This window comes from Phalacrocorax carbo, chromosome 3 (genome assembly GCF_963921805.1).
Source record: "Phalacrocorax carbo chromosome 3, bPhaCar2.1, whole genome shotgun sequence".
Classification (NCBI taxonomy): domain Eukaryota; kingdom Metazoa; phylum Chordata; class Aves; order Suliformes; family Phalacrocoracidae; genus Phalacrocorax; species Phalacrocorax carbo.
Genome location: NC_087515.1, coordinates 13,390,758 through 13,413,796, shown reverse-complemented (window position 1 = coordinate 13,413,796; position 23,039 = coordinate 13,390,758). Strand labels below are relative to the sequence as shown.

Sequence of the window (23,039 nt, the reverse complement as noted above, 5' to 3'; positions counted from 1 at the left end):
GGAGGCGGGGCGGTGGGAGCGGCGGGTGGCGGCGGCGGGAGGCGGGGCGGGAGGCGGCGCGGTGGGAGCGGCGGGTGGCGGCGGCGGGAGGCGGGGCGGGAGGCGGGGCGGTGGGAGCGGCGGGTGGCGGCGGCGGGAGGCGGGGCGGGAGGCGGCGCGGCGGGAGCGGCGGGTGGCGGCGGCGGGAGGCGGGGCGGGAGGCGGCGCGGCGGGAGCGGCGGGAGGGGCGGCGCGGCGGGAGCGGCGGGAGGCGGCGGCGGGAGGGGCGGCGCGGCGGGAGCGGCGGGAGGGGCGGCGCGGCGGGAGCGGCGGGAGGCGGCGGCGGGAGGCGGCGGCGGGAGGCGGGGCGGGAGGCGGCGCGGCGGGAGCGGCGGGAGGGGCGGCGCGGCGGGAGCGGCGGGAGGCGGCGGCGGGAGGGGCGGCGCGGCGGGAGCGGCGGGCCTGGCGGTGACCGCCGGCATCGCGCCGAGCCGCCCGACCGGGCGCGTCTCCGTGCGCGGAGAGCGACAGCCGCGGGCCCGAGGCCGCTGCTTTCGAGGCAGCGAGTAGGGGCAGTTCACGGGGAGGGGAAAGGGGAAGGAGGGACGTTTGCAGTAGTTTCACTGTGACCGGGGGACGGCGCCCGTTTGGGCTGTCCGGTTTCTGTCCGACTGAGTGTCGGAGATGCTTGGTTTGTACTAGCACGGCCCCTCCCGTGCCCTTCCTTTGCTGGTTTATGTTGTGCCGTTACGTGCAATACCCTATGACAGACTTTTTCGTATTTTAAAAATTATTTATTTTATATGCATACATATAAATAATATAAAATTTATATATTTTTAGATTTTATTTTTTTTAAGCCACTGCAAACTTTCGATATCCTGCAGCATGTAGCAAGAATTGTCTCAGCTCAACTTCTTCAATCTGTTTTGAGCCTCCTTTAAGTTTCTTTTCATACTTCCTACTTGGTATTTGGAAGGAGACACAGTGAGCGGAAAATTCATTCCCTGTCAAGCATCTGTGTGCCACCGAGCTATTTAAAGACCTTATTTTTATCCCACGCAGTTACAGCTTTTTCAAGCTGACAAACCTGGTGGTACATAGGCGTTCCAAACGGGATCCCTTCCGACACTGGGAGTGGGGCAAAGGAGGCCAGGACTGCTTTGTTCCAGTGTGGACACTCCGTTGGTTCATACATTAGCACAATGATGTTTCTGTTCCATTCTGATGAAAAAGCAAAATGTTTGCAGGAAGATTTTGAAGAGGCTGTTCTAGAAGACAAAGTCTTCCACAGCCGTAGCCTTGGAAGGAGCGAAAATGCTGGAACAGGTAACTAGCAAGGGAGAGGATATTACTGGCAATTCAGCATATATAAATGTAAAGGGATGCACAAAAATACCGATCTATCCTAGTCGAAGTCAGCTATGGGCTTTGCAGCCGCTGTTACTACTTGGGCGTTCTGGATTATTGCGCTAGCTCTGCAGGAACGTGGACTCAGTGGTCAGCAGCAATCCAAACAGCAAATACGATGCTATTTCCAGGGTGTACCATGTTTGAACAACGTGGTCATTTTCAGTGCCTTTCCCCTTGACCTCAAAGGGATATAATAGAATGGGAAGGTTGGCCAGAAGGTCTGGAACAGCTCCCAGAGAATCATCCTGGGCTTTTCAGCACAGTAAAAATGGGGAGAAGATACAAGTCTCTAAATTAATGGGTGGCATATAGATACTGATTCGCTGCTGCTTTGAATGCACAAAGGAAGGGATATGACATGAAACCACCAAGGGGTAGGTTCAAATAAAGAAAAGGAGGCAGTTTTTCACGCAGCAAATAGTTAAGCTGGAAAAAAATTCTTGCCTCAGGAAGTTATGTACCAGAACTTTGCATCAAGTCCTTTAATTTACAAATTAATAGAAGAAAACAATATTATAGGCTAGTAGGTAAATGAGTGATCTGTGGCTCAGGAAGTCCTCAAAGTGCAAATTCTGATTCCACACATGTTCCATAGGGCCTCATCTCACAGCCCCGTATGATTGATTATGGCTCTAAGGCAGATGGACTCAACGGCAGGGCAGAGGCATAACTTCATGTCCGAGAGATTGCTCTTTACTGGATGCTGAAACCGTTTGGAATTCCACAAATCCCTCTAACGTGAAAATTCCTTACTGTAAACCCCAGAACTTTCTGTAACTGCGAACTGTCCTCTCCCCACAGTATTTTCTGAACTGCTCTGATCTAAGTTCAGCAGGACTATAATATGAATTCCTACTTCCAGGGGAAAAAAACTCACCATAATATCAAGATATAAACTAACGTCTCAAGGACCAGCGTATGGAAGTAATAAATATGAAAACTTAAGAAAATATGCATCAATAGGTTTAAAATTTTTTATTGTGCTGCCAAGAGCCAAATTACAAGAAACCGCCTTACAGTTAAAAAAGTAAACAAGCAATCTGCTGAACCGAGTGCACTCCAAGTGCCACATATGCAATCTATTTTTCAGAAAATTATATCTGTATTTCTCTTACAAGAGCACAACAGGAACCAAAGTAAAAGAGTGTAATGGATACAGCACATAGGATAAATCATATCTTTAAAATAATAATAATAAAATAATAATAATAAAAAACATTTTACACCATGTCCTATATCCTGCTAATATTTTCAGAATATGGCCTTGATTGTAAAACAAAAGCAAGCATTTACAATTTCTGGATAAAGACTGCTTACTCTTATGCAAGGAATGGCTGTTTTGTCTTGACAAAATCTTTGTAGTAACTGGACAGAAACATCTCTGTTTCAATATCAGATTGAGTACAAAACACTGGGGAGACTACATTTTTTCTTATTGGTGGTTGGAGACTGAAGTTATATAAGCAGAAAAAATGTTGACCCTTAATGAAACACCTATTTTTTTCTTTGATGCAAACAGCTAGAACACCTTTTTGATATTCTAAAACAAAAAAATTGTTAATCTTCAGATTAATAAATTAGGTCATTATAATAATAAATTAGGGTTTTTTTTTTCAGTTTTAAAGTTCAGCAACCTCTGACCAAGTATTTACAACAATACTTGAGAGTTCCTTTACAAAAAATACATTTTCTTTTCACATTAAGCATACTGGGTATCTGTGTCTCTTATGACAAGCATTTGTAAAAGAAAAAAAGGCAATGCACAAATGGGTAATTAGTATAAAAGTGCCAAGACCTGTTTGGAAAGTTAACATTGTATTATACAGTCAGAGTTATAAATGAGGCAAGCTACAACAAACTTCCAGCTTAATGTGGACAATATTCCAGTAGTTGTTTCAAACAATTGTTTGAAAAAAAAAAACAAAACACCAAAGAGAAAGAAAGAAAGAAAAAAAAGAAAATCCAGGAGCCGATGGTGTTATTCTATGGAGCTGATTAGTGCTGCATGTATATTGTCATCAGTGTCTCTAGCCAATGCATTCATTAAAAAGCCTTTTTAAGGCTAAGCAGGAAAAGAAAAATAAGAAACACCCTGAAATGTAGCAAGTAGCAAGAGCAACGCTTACTGCTATAATCGTGCACGTACTGTACACACGCAAACACAAGAGTGCACACACACACACACGCGCGCGCAAACACTTTCAAATCAAATCAAATCAAACTGTAGGTAGAATGAGATGCTCTTTTCTTGTCTTTCCTAAACTCACAAGCGATTAAGCATTGATATGGAATGCCTGTTTATCTGTTTCTGCTCTGGGTAAAATCTCTCTCAGATAAAAATACATTCAACAAGAAAAAAAAATAGAAAAAAATATATACTGTATACATAGTATTTTATATATACAGTATATATATGTATAGTGTATATACACATGCACGTATATATACATATGTATACCTACGTGCATTTGTATATACATATATATACACAAACATACAAATACTTTTTGTTGTTTTTAGCATAATTATATTTACATAAATATTCCTATAATGCTAAAGTTTAAAGAAGCATGATCTCCTTTTTTTCTGAGCTTCAAAAAAGGTGCTTGAGTAATATACAATTAAAATTAAGCAGCTTCCTAGCATGGAAGTAGTTTCTAAATCTGCATACCAGTAAATAAGAACATCAACAAGAAAAAAACAACAACCTTAAAACAGTCTCTTTTTTACTCTCTTGTAAGCAAGAGCTTTGTCCAACAAAAATATTTTTCCTTCTCCTGTATGAACAACCAGAGATTGATATAAAATAACAAAACAAAACCACAACAGACAAAACAAACGAACAAAAGCCCCTGGAACTGCATGGTGTTCTTGACTTTTCCTTCCTTCCTTCAATACTGCTGTCAGAAGATCCAGTGCTCATATCAGGAATTACTTAGGCCTCAGTCATTTGCTAACTCTGCCAAAGTCTGGCTAATCTAGCCAATCAGCTTTGAAGAAAACAAAAATAAAAACAAAAAGCAGCACAAGGTATAATTTTATACATCCTTAATAAACCCACCCTTTATTTTCTGCCATAACCTTTTCCTTGCTATTTCATTAACTACTGCAGCTTCTCATCATATAGAAAAATATTTGCAGCTACACCACACCTGTGATGTGACAATTCTGTTCTAGGAGTATATTACTGTAGCAACAGCTGGAAAAAAAATCAGACCTTTTCGTATTTTTTTTTCACCTGGGGTTAGGCTTTGCTGCAACAGATGCAATTTCAGAGCAACAAGAAAAATCACTATCCTGCTGCTCGGCAGTATCCTTTATTCATTTTCTTCTCCAGCCAAGCATGACCAGCTTCTCCGAAGTTTCCTTTTGCCTCATTGCCTACCCCTAGCCCCTGATTCCCCCTCCCAAAAAACCTCTACAGCTATGTTACAAGCAAATACATCTTAACAAGTTTTAAAACTTTGGTTCTAAGAAAACACTTGGTCAGTTATCTCAAGGAAAAGTGGGAATGCTTTTTCTGGCACATTGCAGGAGTCAGAGCTCATCCCAGTAAGGTCTTAGAGCTGTACATGTAGTCACAAATCCAATACAATCCACTAAGCAAGTGCACAATTCTAGTTTTATTTTAATAGCAGACTTAGTCTCTTTCTCTCTCTCTCTCTCAAATCCTTGGTAAGGGTGCAATTCTTCAAACTGTTTGATAGAAATTATCTGCCTGTAGGTTGTTCTGTTTCTGCATGCTGTAAAATCCGCTGTATCTTGAATCTGGGTCTGCAATTCTTAACATTCTCTGAGAACTGTCCACCTGGACCATGGTACCTTTCTTGCAGTCCACATATACCAGTTGATTGTTCAGGCAAGAAGGCTGTTAAAACAGAAAAGGAATATTAAATCAGTTTTAAAAAGTTTGTATTCCACCCATTATTAAAAAAAGGTTTATGGTTCAAGTCCATAAGCACGAAACAAAATCAAATTGGCAATGAAGAGCCTGGACTTTTGCTAAACTTGGTAAAGGCTTATGCCAGGTGCAATAACAGCCCGACACCCTCCTCTGAATCACCATTTTTCATCTTCTGAATGGAGCTCCTGTATTCCTTGTATTCCCATATCCAGTCCTACTATTCCTCTGTTTGAGAACCCTTCAACTGAAAGATTCTGCAGCTGAGAGGAAGGTGAGACAGTGCTGGGTGCACACTACCTTAAATACTTATGGGCTAAGCACAAAGGAGGACAGGCAGTGAGCATACTCTATGGATACATATGAAGTTAGTGACAATGCTCACGCTGTAGGCATGCTACAAATCTTAAAAATTCCAGTTTCCACTGGTGTAACTTCTTTTTCCAAGATGTAAATCAGAAGGGTTTTTATTACTAAAAGTTTACATTCAGCACCCCTTATCACAAAAAAGGTTTTTTTTTTCCCAGATATTTATCACAAAACTTTATTGTAAAACGAAGTATTTGAGGGAAATGATGTTTCATAAGTAAAAAAGTACATAGAATTATTGATTATAGTTCCACAGTTAGAAAGTTGTGATTTTCACTTCAGCTTCAACTATTTTATCACATAGCAGCCTTTCTGAGAGTTTAGGAGTGAATACATTAGAGTTAAACAATGAATTTTTAAATGCATTCCTTAAGAAATTCAGAAACTGGTATCGCTTACTTGTCTTGAAAGACTGGAAGTAGAATAATACTAATTCTTCATGCCTCCTATTTAATTACAATTGAATTCAATTTTATGCTCTGACAATATTTGTAAGTTTTGATAAAGACTTTTTTTTTAAAAAGCTCTGCAGTGACAAAAAGAATATGGGCACTTATTTTTTAAAGATACTGTATTCTTTTTCTATGTGGAACTGAAGAAAAGATGCCGTCAAAATGTGTTCCAACTATGGACAAAGTCTGTCTGATTAGAACTAGGAAATGTAAGTGGGATACACTGGGGAACTGATAAAAATGGCATTTGAATATGGAGTAAGGGCTTAGTCTGCTGATGGAACTGTTACTCAAAACAAAACAGTGCTCTTTTCACTGTTCATTTCCAAGCTACCTGCTTCTTCCTTTTTTTGGTAGTCTCAGAATACTTAGTAGGTAGATATTTCCTGAGATCTCTCTTAAAAAATCCCAGAACCATATGATACTTTTATTAGAAAATGTGATGAACACTACTAGTACATACAGTACCTGATATTGGACAATACTTTTAAAGTGGATGAAAGTTAAGAAAGCAAAAATATTCTCGTACTAGTTTCACTGCAGAAAAGAACATTTTGTGTATTTACCTACACGTATACAGAGTTGGGTATTTTTTTAGAATTTTTTTTTGCCAAACGTGATTTCTATCTAGTGACAACTCATTACTGTATGGAGCAGGAAATGTTTTCGTTTGATAGTCAAAAAAAGCATTTAGGAGACTAAATCAATGCCAACAGACTGACTGGTATAAAATGGCTTAAGGCATAAAGAGGAAATAATTTAAGAGAGTTCAGATGATGTGAACTCAATTTCATCCTACACAATATTCTGGTTAATCTTGTTTTCCAAAAAAGTAAAAGCCTGGAAACAGACATAAACACGGCACCTTTGTTGGAGCTTTGTAGCAGGACACTGGAATCCACTGCTTTTTCTGATTGACGAGCAGAAGGACAATGATCAGTAACAGCGCTATCATGATTGGAATTGTCACCAAGGTAACAGAGCTAACCGACGCATCTTTACTTGGGTGCGGTCCACTGCCACTTCTGTACTCTCCCTGGAGATGACTCATGTCTGCAAGGCAAATGTGAGCATTTGTTAGTAATTACAGACGGGCCTTGACCATAAAGAACAACATAATTATCAAAGTCCCAGTCGTGGATCTTTTCACTCACATGAATTTGGACTTTCTCTCCTGAAATGCCACCTTATTCACACAAATTAGAATAACTGAAAGGCCGTATCTTATACAGTGACTACATTAGCCGGGAAAAACAATAACAAGCAAGTCTGACAATAACCTCTTAGCTCAGTTGCATTCGCAACATCTTAACTGATCACAACAAAATTCCCACTTGTAAAAAAAAACAACCCCAAACCCCAAACAAACAAAAAAAAACCAAAACAAAAAACATCAACGAAATCAGCCTGTGTTTCTATGCTAAGGAAAACCTGGAAGTCTTAAGGTGAAAGCCTGTGGTGTTTTTTTTGTTTGCTTTTTAAAAACTGGTAAGATGATTCTGATGTGTATGCTCTCTCCTTTGTTGAGAACGTACTACAATACTTTCACCACTCAGCCTGTGAAAACAGACTGCTGGCACTCTACTAGACTGTAGCAAGTTTTGCATGTAATTGCAAAGAAGAGTAATTTTCAATGACATATACAACATTCCCACACAGTTTGCAGTGTGTGTTTATAATCCCCAGCCAGGGTAGTTGCAAGCCAGCTAGTAATGCTTCTGAGAAATGAAATGCTGTAATTAGAAAAGCATAAGCTTACAATTTTGTAAAGCAATTACAGTTTATGTATCCTTTCTCCTAGCCACCGAACAATAGTATGCTATGAGATCATCCTTTGGTTTAAAATAAAACAACAAGCTTAGGTAATCTTTCAATTAGAAAAGGTTAACAAAGACCGTGTCGTAGAGTATTTCTCCTACACCATAATAACGATTTCAGCACAGTTTTAAACAAAAGATGGATTTACATCCTTGGATAACTTTATCAGCCCTATGTCATTGTGCTTGTGAGGTGTTTTTTTGTCTATGATACATGTTAAGTTGTGGTACATGTTTTCCTGGTTTTGTTTATCAGTATAAGAATGTCAGTTGGATCAAAGGAAGGTCTATCGACTCCGGTGGCCTGACAACTGCCTGCTTTCTAGCTTTTGTATCAGAAAAGACACTGCAGAATCCCTCATTCATCATTTTATCGCATTCTTAATTTTATAGAACTCCATCATAGCAACACAGATGTTTCTTCCAAGCTGAAGAGGGAATGATAATGAGACCAAATAGCATAAATATAGTTTAATAGACTGACTCATCTTTACTCAACACAAAATGCATGTAAGAGTTCTGCAATGAAGAATATTCTCAGATAATCACCTTTTCAAAGCATTACACAGGTGCTACCTGAATAGAACAAGTAGATGCATTAAAACATGGGGAATAAACACAGTTAGCCCAGTTTATATCAGATCTTACCTCTGTGAGTGTGGATGATATCATTTTCACTTGGTGTTGGCCAGTTTGGTACTTCTAGTTCAATGTCTCCTCGATGATTTGTCTTCTCAATGGGGATGTTAGTAGGTTCAGGTACATACATCTCTGTGAAATCGGATAAATGTATTTCACAAATTACAGGCTGCTTAACTTCCCAGTGCTACTCTGAATTCAGAAAATATATTGGCCATCTGCAGCGCTTGGTCCTGTGAATCCCTTCATTTGTTTCAGAATTTTCACCATTACTAGTCTGGGATTTTGTTTTAAAACCTGTTTCATATTGTATATGGGATACACATGTGCTGCCATTATCATTATCCTAACGTGAATGGGATGATAAAGTTGTGTGGACAAATTTGCTTTTGAAAATACCATTTCAGAATACACACTTCACTACGGCCTTGCTCCTTTGTGATACTAAACCACAAAAATACCAAGGGAAGGCTACACCTTCCCAGTTGATACGTAAACTGTCACTATTGGTTTCTTTGCCTTCCTCTTTTTGTAGTCCTCTAAGTAGGAGGACTGCAGAAGGGGGTACGGCTGAATCTCCCCAGTTGTCCTGTCAGAAGTAGTTACCAGATGACTGAATAAGATGAACAAGCTCCTGCAGAAGTCAGTCAGGACTAGTAAAAAAAACCAGTTGCAATTCTTACACCCCTTATGTCCATAGCTAAGAAAGTTTCCTATTACTTTTAAGCAAAAGTTAAAATGATAATTAAAGCAATGCAATACTTGAAAAGTAACAAAGAGACTTGGAAAGGACAGAAATATTAATCACTGACAGAATTTGCAGAGATGCAAGAATATTCATTGTCCTACTTCACAAATATATTTCCATAACTTTGTGAAGGGACAGGACAGAGCAGGGACAAGCAACTAATTTTTGGGTTCACAGTTCTCAGAATAAGTAAAATTCAAGCTATATATTTGCACAATGTGCCCATCTGTTAAGAATATTAATTTTCCTGAAGTCTAAATGTCTGTTGTCTTCTAGATTCTGTTCAAACATTGACTGACGTTCAAAAGCCAATTAAAAACACGTTATTATCAGTGCTGGAAAACTAGCGTTATGATAATCTGTGTTGTCACGTCACATTACCTGGGCACATGGGACAGCAGCTCCCCTCCACATTGATGGGTTCAGCACAAGGGAGGGGTGGGCAGCTGACAGTGGAGCAGAGGGTCTGACCCTGCAGGCAGTAGCAGTGTGTGCAGCTGTCAATGTCCCAGCGTTCCTCATCTGCGTATGTTTTTCCATTGAAGTGGCAAACCACTTTCTTTGGAACTGTATCTTCTATTGAAGGAAAACAGAGTGGTGTGATCATGCAGTAATGGCCAATTACACACAAATCTGATTTATGCCCCACACACAAAAGTGAAACAATAGCTACAAAGAAATCCCAGCTGTAATTAAAAGACCCTCTCCACATTTTCTAGAAAAATCTGTGTTATAAGTGTCATTTTTGCTCCTTTATGAAGTACATAATTAGACTGGGCTGCTTCTCCTCATTTTCCTCATGCGAGAGGCCGAAGGATGAATGATTGGGACATAGAATGACAATATCAAAAGGGCTGTGAAAATTAAGAAAAATTGATTTTTAAAGGTTTGGATGTTTGAGACTGCCAACTCTTCCTCCTCCCTGTTTCCTAGTAAATCCTATTTAGCTAAGAAAAAACCCAGACTACCTACATTTCTAATTACTAAGGCTCAAGAAGGATGAACTCAGTCTGGAATACTTCAAGAAAAGATTAGGCTGGACGCCAAGAAGGATGAAGCAACTCTCAGGTGAGATAACTAGAAGGGCTTAGACTTTTTATTATGATGAAACTGATTTGAAGAGGATCTGATCATTACCTATATTTCCCACCAATGGAAAAGCCCAGGAAAAGGGTAATAAACCAAACTCAGTACATTTTTTTTCACAGTTAGTATTATATATATTGGAAATCTGTGTGTTCCTAACCCTCAGAAAAACGTGAAGTTTCAGGACACCTTTCCCAAAGGCTGAGAGCTGTAAAACGAACAACTTTTCAGATAGATTTTGACACAGCATGCAATAGGGACCTGACTTGATGAAGCAAGTAGCCCTTAAGAAAACTCTTAAAAGAAGCATTACACTTTCTGCCTAAGAATTCATTACACCATTTTTTTTAATGCTGCATCCTACAGAAGCCTTTCAGGTGGTCTGCAGTATATCTTCCGTTCTACTGAGAAGACAGTCATGAATTGCTTAGCCTAGGATGTTTTTTGCTACTATAGCACTTAATAGATAATAAAACAACGGAGCAGAACCTCCACAAGCCAAGCAACACCTCATTTTCATCTTAGCTTCTTGTTACCTTTTTTTCTTAGAGGCAGAAATTATTATGATGAAACCTGATGATGACATGAACTTTCAGATTAAGCATATGCATGAGATAACAATGAAATCACAAAGTAACTGCTTAAGCTGTCAGAGAAATACTGGTTTAACATTCACACAGATGACATATCTGAATATGTCAGTTAGAATTACGTCCCAAATATAAACAAAAAGCCTTGTTAAATAATTTGGCCATCAGAACAGCTTTTAATTTATGGCAACGTAACAGACTGGCATCATCCGGAATAACAAGGTTAGCGGTCAGCAGACCAGTGCAACGGATCTGGACAGAGTAAATTCAAATGCAAAAGGAGACCAGCAAGGAGTACCATTACGTAAATACTAATGGAATTATCTGAAAAGTGTAAATGTTCCTTGGTATGGGTATCCTGTGGCTTCCATGGCTTTAAGTATGGGTCCCAACCTCTCCAAGTAGAAGATTTTGTAAATGAATATGGGGTGGACATGGGAAAGGAAGAGTGGGAGAAAAAGGTGTCTACAAGCTGCAAAAAACACAATAGGTTCTTCCATAGATGACTTGCATGTTGGCATATAGAGCCAGTGGAGCCCTGTGTTGGTCAGAAAGTAGATACGGTTGGGGAGAGAGCGAGGTGCACAGCCTGAGCAGTCCTCTGCTGCTCATTACCTAAAGCTGAGCACTCTGGGTTGATTTACTCCTGAAAGTGCTACCTTGCCCCACTCAGGACAGCTTCTTCAACTCAGCAGCTGGCTTGGCTGGAACAGTCCTTTAACTTGCTCAGGCTTTTCTAAGTTTGTAAAGAACACATCAATTTGATACATTACATGTTTTTTAGAAGACTGAACAAGGGTAAAATCACAATAGCAGTGTTGTACTTTTGAACCTTGAGAAGAAACTTTTAAGTCCTAAGCAAGTATTATCCTGTGTGCACCTCCTATTTTGGTGTCAATCTCCATGCAAGTATAAGCACAGGAAGAAGATGAATGCCACACCACCACCAAGTGCTCAAGGACGGCGGAAACAAGGGAGACTTGCAGTAGGAAACCCACATACAGAAATGCAGTTCAGAATACCGTGCCTAGCTCTACCGTTCTCTCAGATTTCCTCTAGCTGCACCAGTAAATCAATCTCATCCGGTGAACAAACCATTGCTCTGTTTTCCACAGAAGACTAATCTTATCTCTAATCAAATAGATATCCCTTTATCCGCTCTAGAATAGAAGGTTATCTTTCCAAATTAATCTTTCTTTGCATGAGAAAGAAGAATGTTGAACACACAGGATGAATTTGAGGATTCAGACGAACAACTAAGCATCCAAGGCCTGTAAAATTTTGAATTTGAATCTATACTAACTTGTTAACTTGCATTAACCGGATCTGGATCCAGAATAAAATACAGTGCTTAAACACTGCATAATTTTGGACATTCCAATAAATAAGGAAGGCCTGTTTCCACAGAGTTTGCCTAATAAACATTTTATCAACTATTACATGAAAGTAGTAAGGAAGAATCTGTACAAAGACGTGCCTCACAGTTCTCAAGAAATGAAGAGTAAAACAATAAGAACCAGAAAGATAAAAATTAAATGCATTACCTCACTCCTCTTACAGGCAAGAGTTCACAGAAACCATTTAAAAAGTAAGTTTCCATGAATTTCAGTTATGTAGACCACAAAACATACTGACAACATAGTACAGCTTAGATTAATAAAATGTATCGTCATTGAAAGTCTTCATACGTGGGCCCTAATTAAAATCTGGCTTCTGTATTTCGTATTGCTGAGCAGTTGCTGCTAAAAAAAATTAGGTTTCTACAGCTCACACATTTCAGTATTTGCAATATTGTGCAACTATATGGGATTTAAAGTGAATTAGTTAAAGCCATATCTACATGTTGTGCGTATGTATTTGCAAACCTGACATGCAAGGTGTAGGCACAAAGTTCTAGATGTTTTATTTTTATAGTTCATGGCACTCTATCTCCCCCTACTTCTTTTGGAAATGAAGGTTACAGTAAGTTCTGAATGCTTTCAAGGAATGCTACAATGACTTAATTTCAGTAAGTTCATCACACAATTCTTCTCTATCAGCAGCTTCCATTCTACAGTCTTTGTACTTATTGTGAACTCACAAAGAAGTAATCTGTAAATAAATAGACCTATTCAAAAGACAATGAAAAAGTGATCGGGAATCTCAAATTCCACAGCTTTAAAAATGCCTGGCAATTTTCACTGTCTACAGCATCCACCCGTTTCAACTCCAAATTAAAAACCAGTGAGTGGCCGTTAATTCTTATGCATTTTTAGTATTTTAAAAAATTTATTTTCTCTATTTTTTTCTCCAATAGGTTATTTTACCTCTTCTATAACTATCTTTAATGACCTTCCTATTTTTTTCCTGTGTTTTAATTTAGATGCCTTATCAACACTTCTCTATTCTGTGAAATTTCATAATGCTTCAACTTATCTTCTGCAGTCATAATTAATATTTTCCTCATATTATCACATATCTTCACATAACATACATGTTACCTGGCAGATTTTCCTTTAAATAAAACAATTTTTGTGAAATGTTTTCATCTAGTAAGGTATATTACCAAGTTTTCAGGAGAATGTCCTCTCAAGTTTGTAGGCAGTGACATTTATATCTTCCTGCACTTCTATCTCAAAACCACAAACCATGATCCTCAAAGTTCCCTATGCAGATTTCACTCTCCAGTTCAACTGAAGGCACGAACTGCATCTCCCCGACACAGGGAAAACATATTTCAATTTGGAAATACAGCTTTTTTTCCTTATTCCCGAGAAGGGAACAGCGAGTTATCAACTATTTTTATTTGCTCACCAATACAGTAAGGACAACATTGTCCCTTTCTCAAAACAGGTCTCTCACAGGATACCGGTGGGCAAGACTCAGAGTAGCATCTAATCACACCATCCATGCAAATGCAGCTGGTGCAGACATTGGGCTTCCAGGACTCGGCTGTCAGAAAAATATCTCCTTCGTCATTTTTGCAATAACTGGGCATGCTCTCATTGCTTGATGAAGAGGGCTGAAGAGGCTCATCTGTAAATATAAACAGATTAAGTTATTTAACTTACAGTAGCTAACATATTTCTTATTTCCTCAGAGGCTTCAGTCTTCAAGAACACAATGGAATTGTAACACATTGGCTCACTACAGAAGAACTAGGAGGACAAAGCCTTACACGTGATGAGGATCTCATGATGAGCTCTAGAATAAAGTTTATGTAGATCTTTATTGAGTTTACTCAAATAAAACAAAAAGAAAAAAAATGAAAAGCGAAGAAAGGACAGCAAAGTGAAAAACAATCACCATCAGAAGCAGCCCCTCAGAAAGCCAGTCTGAATGCTCGAACTGAATGGTATATAGGAATTCACCTTAAATTAGAGATTAAATTTTAAATCTAAAATTTGAATCCCAGCTTCTGCCATGTCAATTCAACTCCTTGAATGATGCAAAGTGAAAAGTTGTTATGCTGCTGTCGCCTTCACTACTGGACTTATATGAGCTAATTATAAGCTGTTGAGAAACAAATGGAACTTGATTGGGCTTCAGCTTGATGCCAGTAGGTCTGCTTTAATTCTCATGCCCACACATGGGGGAGCCGCACTTCTGCAATGAAGCTGTATCTTAACAGACATTATGCATCAAGAAATATGACTGTATGTGCAGAGAACATACAACAAAAGGAGAAGAAAAAAAAGGATTCATAAGTACAGTCAGATCAGGTTCTCAATCTAACTGCTTAAGTTATGAGACTAAGCTCCTTATATAGTCAGTAAGGAAAGATCAGCTCCCCCAAACGGTATTTTGAAGTCAAGCATATGTTCACTGTTAATAATGAGAAAAACACAAGTCAGGAGAACTGGCTAAATCCTTTACGTAAAATATTTCATCACGAAAAAAAAACCCCACCCAAAAAACCAACAAACACCAAACACCCTGTAGAAGAAATGGCAAAACCTAACTTTTTCTTTTTTCCTAAAGTAAAAGTTTTAGATTTTGTTTTTAATAAAGACAAACATTTTCTCAGTGAATTTACATAAAATTCACAGGTTTGGACTAAATTTCCACTGCAATACCCCCCCCCCCCAGCCATTTGCTATGAAAAATAGGAATTCACGTTAATTTATAATTGCACCTCTTTCCTCAGGGGAAAGCAAATCCTGTTATCTTCCTGATATTGTAAGGCAGTCTAGGAGGAATCTGGCACACCTGCTGGACTGGAATGCTTTGATCTTACTCAGTTTTCTTTGAGTCACTCTCAAATCATAACAGGTAAAGGTAAAAGCAAACAGAAGTAGTTCTGAGACCAAATCCCAAATAGACAAAATAGTAATAAAAATGTTCATAGAAACCAAGGCATGTAGAAAGGAGAAGAAACAAGCCTGTATCTGCCTAGCACTCTGACTACTTTTGAAGTTTCTCTAATCCTGCATGTTTCGATAAACAAGCTAGCCTATATTTTATAAACCTTCCAACTAAGGATTCTGGTTCTCATGCAACCCTTACATTATTAGACAGCCTTCAAAGACGTTCAAACTTCAGGGCCACATACAGGAGACCTCTTGCATACAGTCAAGTTTTGCAGTTGAAATAGAGGACTGCAGGCTCCCACTCCAAACTGCTAAAGAGCAAAGGCACCACCGCAACCAACTGTGCACATACCGAAACATTCAATTTCACACCATACATCCTCAGGTCAAGAAAGGACTCTGATGAAAGCTGGTTGTCAGTATATACCTGGGCACTGTGGACAGCAGGAGTCCTGTGTGCGGGTGGGGCTTTGACAAAGAAGAGGTGGGCAGACTTCAGTCTCACACAGGACACGTCCACTGTGGCATGTACATTGTGTGCAAGAATCAATATTCCATGTCTCGCCTTCTACAAAATATTCCCCACCGGGAGCATGACAGATCGATGGACTGGTGATCTCTGGCTTCTGCACAATTATTTCATCTGGGAAAAACAGAATTGGATGACAGGCAAAATCAGCTGTGACTCTAATGATTAACAAATGGACCCAAGATTAATAATTTATGTTATTACTGAAAATACTAGGAATAATGTATCCAGCTATAAATATATCTTAATGAGACTGTTTCGACTTTGTCACCTGCATCTCATGTAAAATGGGAAAAATATAAACAAGAAACAATTTGAGAATCAGTCTGGATAAATGCTAGTTAATATAAATCAGAGAGAACTTGAAGCACTCTTAGCATTTCAGAAAAAAATCAAACCAATCTGTGATGTAGGAATTCTAAGAGGCAACTGTCATCTTCTGAAAAATTATACTGATTGGACAGTTTCTTAACTGCTACATATTAGCATCAGTGCAATTCCTGAAAGGATGGATAAGTATGCTTCTCATCTGGGATTCAGGAAGTCCAGATTCAACAGTCTGCCTTTAAGTTTCCTGAGTGATATGTGCCTGTACCATTTGGTGTCAGATTAAAAAAACACCCCACAGAACCCCCACTCAAACCCCTAAAAACATATAAGCATTTAACATTGGTGGAAGCACTACATCACTTTGTTTAATTAATAAATGTATTAATCATTTGCAATCTTTGAAGTAAAAACTGGACCCAAGGAGATGCCACAGTGTGTAGACTCGTATTTCCAGTGACTGTATCTCACCAAATGAACCTTCATTCCTTTTCAATTAATTACATTACCTCTACCACCCTGGCTAAAAGACTCACCCAGCCTGTAGCCCAGGCAGTTCTTCAAGTTAAGAAAGGACCTGAAACACTTTCCTGTGTTCATGAGTGTCCTCCAGCCACTGGGGTATTAAGAAAATGGGAGAACTCTCTTTACCTTTTGGTATTTTAAAAGAAAAAAGAAACCTGTCCTGCACTTTGAAAATGTTTAAGCACTTAAGTGTTTAAGAAAAGTTTATGCCACAAACTGCATCCTCATAGCCTGCTTAAAATACTTTGAAGCCCAGCCCCACATAAAGGGCAGTAAGTGCAATAATAGCTGCCAGTTTACCGTGCTTGTTGCTTTGGACCTGGAGTGACTCCACCAGCTTTTTCCGTGCACTGGGTATCGGAATTGAGATGCCTCACACAGGCCATTTTATTCAACTCCAGAAGCCATGGGTTTGAAAGCTACATGCTGCAACATGAAGCTTCAGGCTTATAAGTGATGTTGTCTTTCAGCACATGTTCTACCTGTCTAACATTAGACAACTAAGCTAGGCGCCTATGTTAAGAACTGAGCTGCCTCAGGTTTCCTGTGCTATGAATGGAGGGGGAGAGAAAGTGACTTTCACGTAACAACTCCACATCTCTAAACCACTTTCTGAAGGTCCCTTTTTCCTACTTAATTATAAAGTTGCCCAATGTGAACATCACCCTAATCCAAATGTCTTGATTAAGGACAGAAAAATTAAATGGATAGCAGCTTCTATAGTCGTTTAGGCAGGCCAAGACTCACAAAGTGCATGTGCTTCTCTCCACATTCGTAGCACTACTGTACTCCTCTGGAGAGCGGTGTTTGTGCCCGTTGCTCTATGACATTGCCATGTAGAAGACACACCACTCAATTATTTAATTTCTGTAGAATGATCAGTAGAACTCAAGGAACCTGACTCTGGCTGATCTTACTCTATTCACAAACACACTTCTTCTTTCAGGAAATTATTTTATCTGTCACTGATTCGCTTGTGCTATGCTATTGCTATTGCTTACATTTATGAACCACATATGTGATTCAGCAGCATTTACCCGAAGCAGGATAGCTGGTCCTCTAACTTGTCACTCTTTGTTTTTTTATTTCAGCTGAAACAATATATTACATTTTGTGCAATGGCATCTTAACTCACCATGACAAAGGCAATACTGATTATTTTCTGGAAATTGTCTGAGTCATCTCCTTCACATTTAGCTCTCGGCAAAGTTACAGGCCTGTTTTACTACAGCTCATATACTGTTCATAATCAGGAAAGCATAACCAGATAGTACTGCTCTAAATGCAGTACAGCTTACTGCTCCCTTAACAGCACTGATATTGATATATCACTGCAACTGGATTGCTACAAATGTACAACTACTATATTCCTGAAGGAGCAACTAGCCAACCAAATACACTTCCTGGATAGCATCGTTCTACAAAATACCAGCAGTTAATGGCTTTCTAAGTCTTACAGGCAGCCTGGAGCTTTTCACAAGCGTTGTTACAATCCACTTAAACCTCTAGAAACCTCTAATATCTAGAAACGCTGTTATAATGAATGTTGTAGCAGTTAAGGTATATCTTGCTCTGTTGAAAACTAAATATGGAACTGAACGTAACCACTTTTTTCAGTCTGAAAAACGACCTCTGAGAGCTGCCACCTCCCTGTCGATAGGTTAACAGTGCAATTCAAAACTCAGTACTTCAGGATTGCTAATTATTTCAATATCCTTATGCCAGACACATTCGAGTAACATGCTTATAATCTCACATATCCAAACTGCATTCCTATCTACTGAAAGCCATGATATTTATTTAACACCACCAGTGGGGAATCAATAAATTGCAAAATAAAATCAGAAGTACATTTCTAACAAACATAAAACCTCAGTGGGGGAAACAAAACCACACTGGGACTAATTTGGCTGTATTCATTCATACACTTATATATGCAATCTCTTTAAAGACATGCCGTGTCTGCCCTAGCATTGTAAGAGTTTACATCAAGTATGACTTAGCTAACACAGAAGCTAGGTGACCAGAGCCTTGAAAGCAGGAAAGATGTCAGACAGAGAAACCTATGCAGACATCGTATCTCAAAGGAACGGACACTACTGGGCAAGCAACTGCTCTTTTATACAAGAGACCAACATTGCTGGTGCTCAGAATCACTGATCTCATCCACAGTAAATGTATGGCATGAGAAGATAGGTACTGCTAATCTCATACTGATCTTTCTTCCACGAACTGAACATTAGACTTCTTAATGGATTTACCCAAACTCATTCTCTGTACACAAAGTAACTAGCCACTAGTGCTGCTAAAAGACCAAAATTAACATTACTCTTATTTGAATGCTCTGAGGTCTTCTGTATGTGTTAGGTAAATCAATATGCACAAGCATGCTGATAGTAGAGTGAAATGAAGAATGAGTCTTGGAGACCTAACAACAGAATTGCTAGAACTGGAACAACCATCCTGCATTTTAAATTTTGAATCTTGAATGTTCACCTAATGCAAGACTGACATGTTAACCTGTTCCCATCCATATGAAGTACATCGCCTCCTACAATCATAAAGTCATTGAATGGTTTGGGTTGGACGGGACCTTAAAGATCATGTGGTTCCAACACCCCTGCCAAGGGCAAGAACACCTTCCAGCCTGGCCCTGAACACTTCCAGGGATGGAGCAGCCTCAGCTGCTCCGGGCAACCTGTTCCAGTGCCTCACCACCCTCATAGTGAAGAATTTCTTCCTAATATCTAATCTAAATCTCTCTCAGTTTAAAGCCATCACCCCTTCTCCTATCACTACATGCCCTTGCAAAAAGCCCCTCTCCAGCTTTCTTTCTTGTAGGCCCCCTTCAGGTACTGAAAGGCTGCTATAAGGTCTCCCGGGCGCCTTCTCTTCTCCAGGCTGAACAACCCCAACTCTCTCAGCCTGTCTTCATAAGAGAGGTCTCCAGCCCTCTGATCACCTTCGTGGCCCTACTCTGGACTCGCTCCAACAGGTCCATGTCCTTCTTAATTTGGGGTCCCAGAGCTGGACGCAGTACTCCAGGTGAGGTCTCACAAGAGCAGAGGGGCAGAATCACCTCCCTCGACCTGGTGTCCATGTTTCTTTTGGTGGGGTACAGCTGGCTTTCTGGGCTGCATGCACACATTGCCGAGTCATCAAGCCTGTCAAGGTCCCTCTAGCATCCCTTCCCTCCAGTGTGTCAACCACACCACACAGCTTGGTGACATTGGGAAACTTGCCAAGGATGCACTCAATCCCACTGTCATATCGTCAAAGACATTAAACAGTGCTAGTCCCAATACCAACCCCTGGGGAACGCCACTTGTCACTGGTCTCCACTTGGACATCAAGCTGTTGACCACAACTCTGAATGTGACCATCCAGCCAATTCCTTATCCATCTTTCAAATCTATGTCTTCTCCAATTCAGAGGCAGGGGTGTTGAGTGGGACAGTGTCAGATGCTTTGCACAAGTCCAGGGAGATGATGTCACTTTTCCCTTATCCACCATCACTGTAACCCCATCGTAGAAGGCCACCAAATATGTTAGGGCATGATTTGCCCTTAGTGAAGCCATATTGGCTGTCACCAATCACCTCCTTATTTTCCATGTGCCATTAGCATAGTTTCTAGGAGGATCTCCTCCTTGATCTTGCCAGGCACAGAGGTGAGACTGACTGGCCTGTAGCTCCCTGGGTCTTCCTTTTTTCCCCGTTTTAAAGACAGGTGTTACGTTTCCCCTTTTCAGTCAGTGGGAACTTCACTGGACTGCCACAACTTCTCAAATATGATAGGCAGTCGTGTAGCAACTTCATCTGCAAGTTCCCTCAGGACCCATGGATCCATCTCATCAGGTCACATGGACTTGTGGACCTTCAGGTTCCTTAGACGGTCTCAACCCTGACCTTCTCATACAGTAGACGGTTCTTATAATACAATAATACACAAAGCACTGTGAAAAGGTGAGTGACTACTGCAGGTACTCCAGCAGTTCTGTGCAGCCCTGAATTCCAGCTAGTGCGAGTGGAAAATAACATCCCTGTCCGGTGACATGACTTTTGGAATACGATATTCTGTATTTATTATTTGCTGTTTGGCTGCCTCTCCTGGAACAATACTCATAACTGAATCTTTTTTGTCGTCGTTGTTTTTTGGTGTTCTTTTTTTTTTTTTCCTAATTCCCCTGCCCTCCCTGAGGTTTCACAGGTGAGAGAACTGTACTATTTAAGACAGACTGTGGGGAGCTGGAGGAAAGAACGTCAGTACCTGATGGGATGCATATGGACCAACACCCTGTACTGCTGTGGCAAAAAGATGTGCTCCAAGTGATAAAACATTAAGGTTTCCTTTAAAAATCCCCATTAGAATACTAGCCAGTTACTCAATAATGGAAGAGAAGGAAGCAAGTGAAGAATGATTCCTCTAGTGTGCATAACTGGTGGGAGTATCCTCCTTAATGCTTCCATCTCAGCTAAAAATTTCATTAGTGGTTGTCATTACTGAGCTGCTAAGCACGAAGAGCTCTGCCTCAGTAACCATTCCTAAATTACTTAGTATTGAAAATAGCTCTAGCTCCATGAAAGCCAGTGCCAAAAGCAACACCATGGCTGGCTGTGGAACCACAGGAACCACAGTGCCCAGTATCAATGAGGGGAGGAGAATGGTGAAGACTGAGAAAGGCTGAAAGGCAGACAGACCTTTTGGAGTTCCGCATCTTTTTGGGACTACGTTTTTCCAGTTACCACAAGGTGGGAACTGGATTGGAGATCACCATTTGTCTATGTAATCTTAAGAGATCAGTTATCTTAGCTCCCAGGGGGAACACACTCTTCTCTGTCACTTTCAGAAGGATGATCTAGCTGCTTATTTTTGTCCCTAGGATTTCCTATTCTTTACAAAGACTTTGAAATAGTTCGTAATTGCTCTTATCATTTTGCTACTCATAATAGTATCATGAGCCTCTGTGTTCCTACTTGTAACGTGACTTCCAATGAAGTCACAGACAATATCACTATATTACAAATTAATCTATTTAGCACATAAAATACTGTAGGAATAATTCTGAAGACAGAGGGCATTAATCTTATACTCTACCCACACTTTAACATCTTTCACAGATGCTTTGCATATTAACACATTATTAAAACTGTATTGGAACGCAACATTAAGTGTACTTGGCCTTCCCACCAAAAGCATTAGAATAATCTGCTGCTGGTGGCACAGGAGCCTCCCCTCAGAACACAGAATGATAATGTTCAATTACTTAAGACATCTATTTAAATGTGTACTGCTTTGAGGGGTTATGAAACATAGATCAGGAGATGAATTTTAATAAAACTCCACTTTAAATTAAAAGAGAGAGAATGTAATGGCTTATTATAATATTTGCTACTGTAGGTAACAAAATTGTACCTGAGTATAAATTTACCAGTATAGTGAATATAGACTGGGAACTTTTCCTAGTTTAAAAGATTTCAATGGGTCAAAAATTAACATGTTAGGACCCAAAACATGTATATGCTTTCAATATTTAAGTTCCTATTTTTCACATCTGAGGTTTTAATGAAAGTCCCTGATCATGTTATATTTGGGCATAGAAACCTTCATATGTACCTATTACTGAATGATGCATGAGATTGTTTTAATGTATTAGGAAACAGAACACATGTGAAATGAAACTCAATTAGAAAGCATAGTAAAGAAAGCATGTTACCTGGACATGATGGGCAACACTGCCCTGGATGTATGGTGGGGTTGCCACAATTAGGAACAGGGCAGGTGATTAAGGCACACATTTCCCGTCCATTGTGACAGTAACACTCCCTGCAGCCATCATGCCAGCTCTCCTCATTCTCATGTCGGCGCCCATCCATTGACAGGCAAGAGCCTGTTTTAACGGGAGGCATAAGAGAAGCAGTTGCCTCTGCATGAAATCAAAGAAAAATGAAGTGTCCTGATAAGCATGTGTTGCTTAGGAAAAAACCACATCAACTTCATGCCTGGACTGCATTTGTTTTTAAAGCACATAGAACTATTAATCATTTGATTTTGTATCATTTATGCTTAGGAATAAAGTAACAACACACATGAAACAATTGAAAGGTACACTGTAGGGGATGGTAGGATGTAGTAAAATGTAATTCCTTGGAAAATATAATCCCTTCTTTCTATTGTATCTACACTTAATCATACAGAAATGCAGTATTGTAATATAAGAAACAAGAAATGCAACGGAGGGAAACAGCAGAAAGCACAAAGCATATTTAAAACGAAATCTTTAAATATCACAGTGTATTAGATTACCTACGAGTGTCTGATAGCAAGTAGAATATAAAAGCATTTCTAAGAGCTAAAAATGGTCTTGTATCATCAA

The 23,039-nt window shown here is 39.8% G+C and overlaps 1 protein-coding gene across 2 annotated transcripts in view; it reads right to left on the bottom strand.

Annotated features, from left to right (window-relative positions):
- Positions 1 to 2,352: 2,352 nt before the first annotated feature.
- CRIM1 (cysteine rich transmembrane BMP regulator 1) overlaps positions 2,353 to 23,039 on the bottom strand; it is a 197,966-nt gene continuing 177,279 nt past the window's right edge. For both annotated transcript variants that reach the window (XM_064445861.1, XM_064445862.1), the window contains 7 exons: positions 22,380 to 22,589; positions 15,711 to 15,926; positions 13,788 to 14,009; positions 9,700 to 9,894; positions 8,580 to 8,702; positions 6,980 to 7,167; positions 2,353 to 5,260 (listed from right to left, as the gene is read on the bottom strand). In XM_064445861.1, the coding sequence (XP_064301931.1) occupies positions 5,084 to 5,260; positions 6,980 to 7,167; positions 8,580 to 8,702; positions 9,700 to 9,894; positions 13,788 to 14,009; positions 15,711 to 15,926; positions 22,380 to 22,589 (1,331 nt within the window). In that variant the 3' untranslated portion in view covers positions 2,353 to 5,083. The remainder of the gene's footprint in view (positions 5,261 to 6,979; positions 7,168 to 8,579; positions 8,703 to 9,699; positions 9,895 to 13,787; positions 14,010 to 15,710; positions 15,927 to 22,379; positions 22,590 to 23,039) is intronic.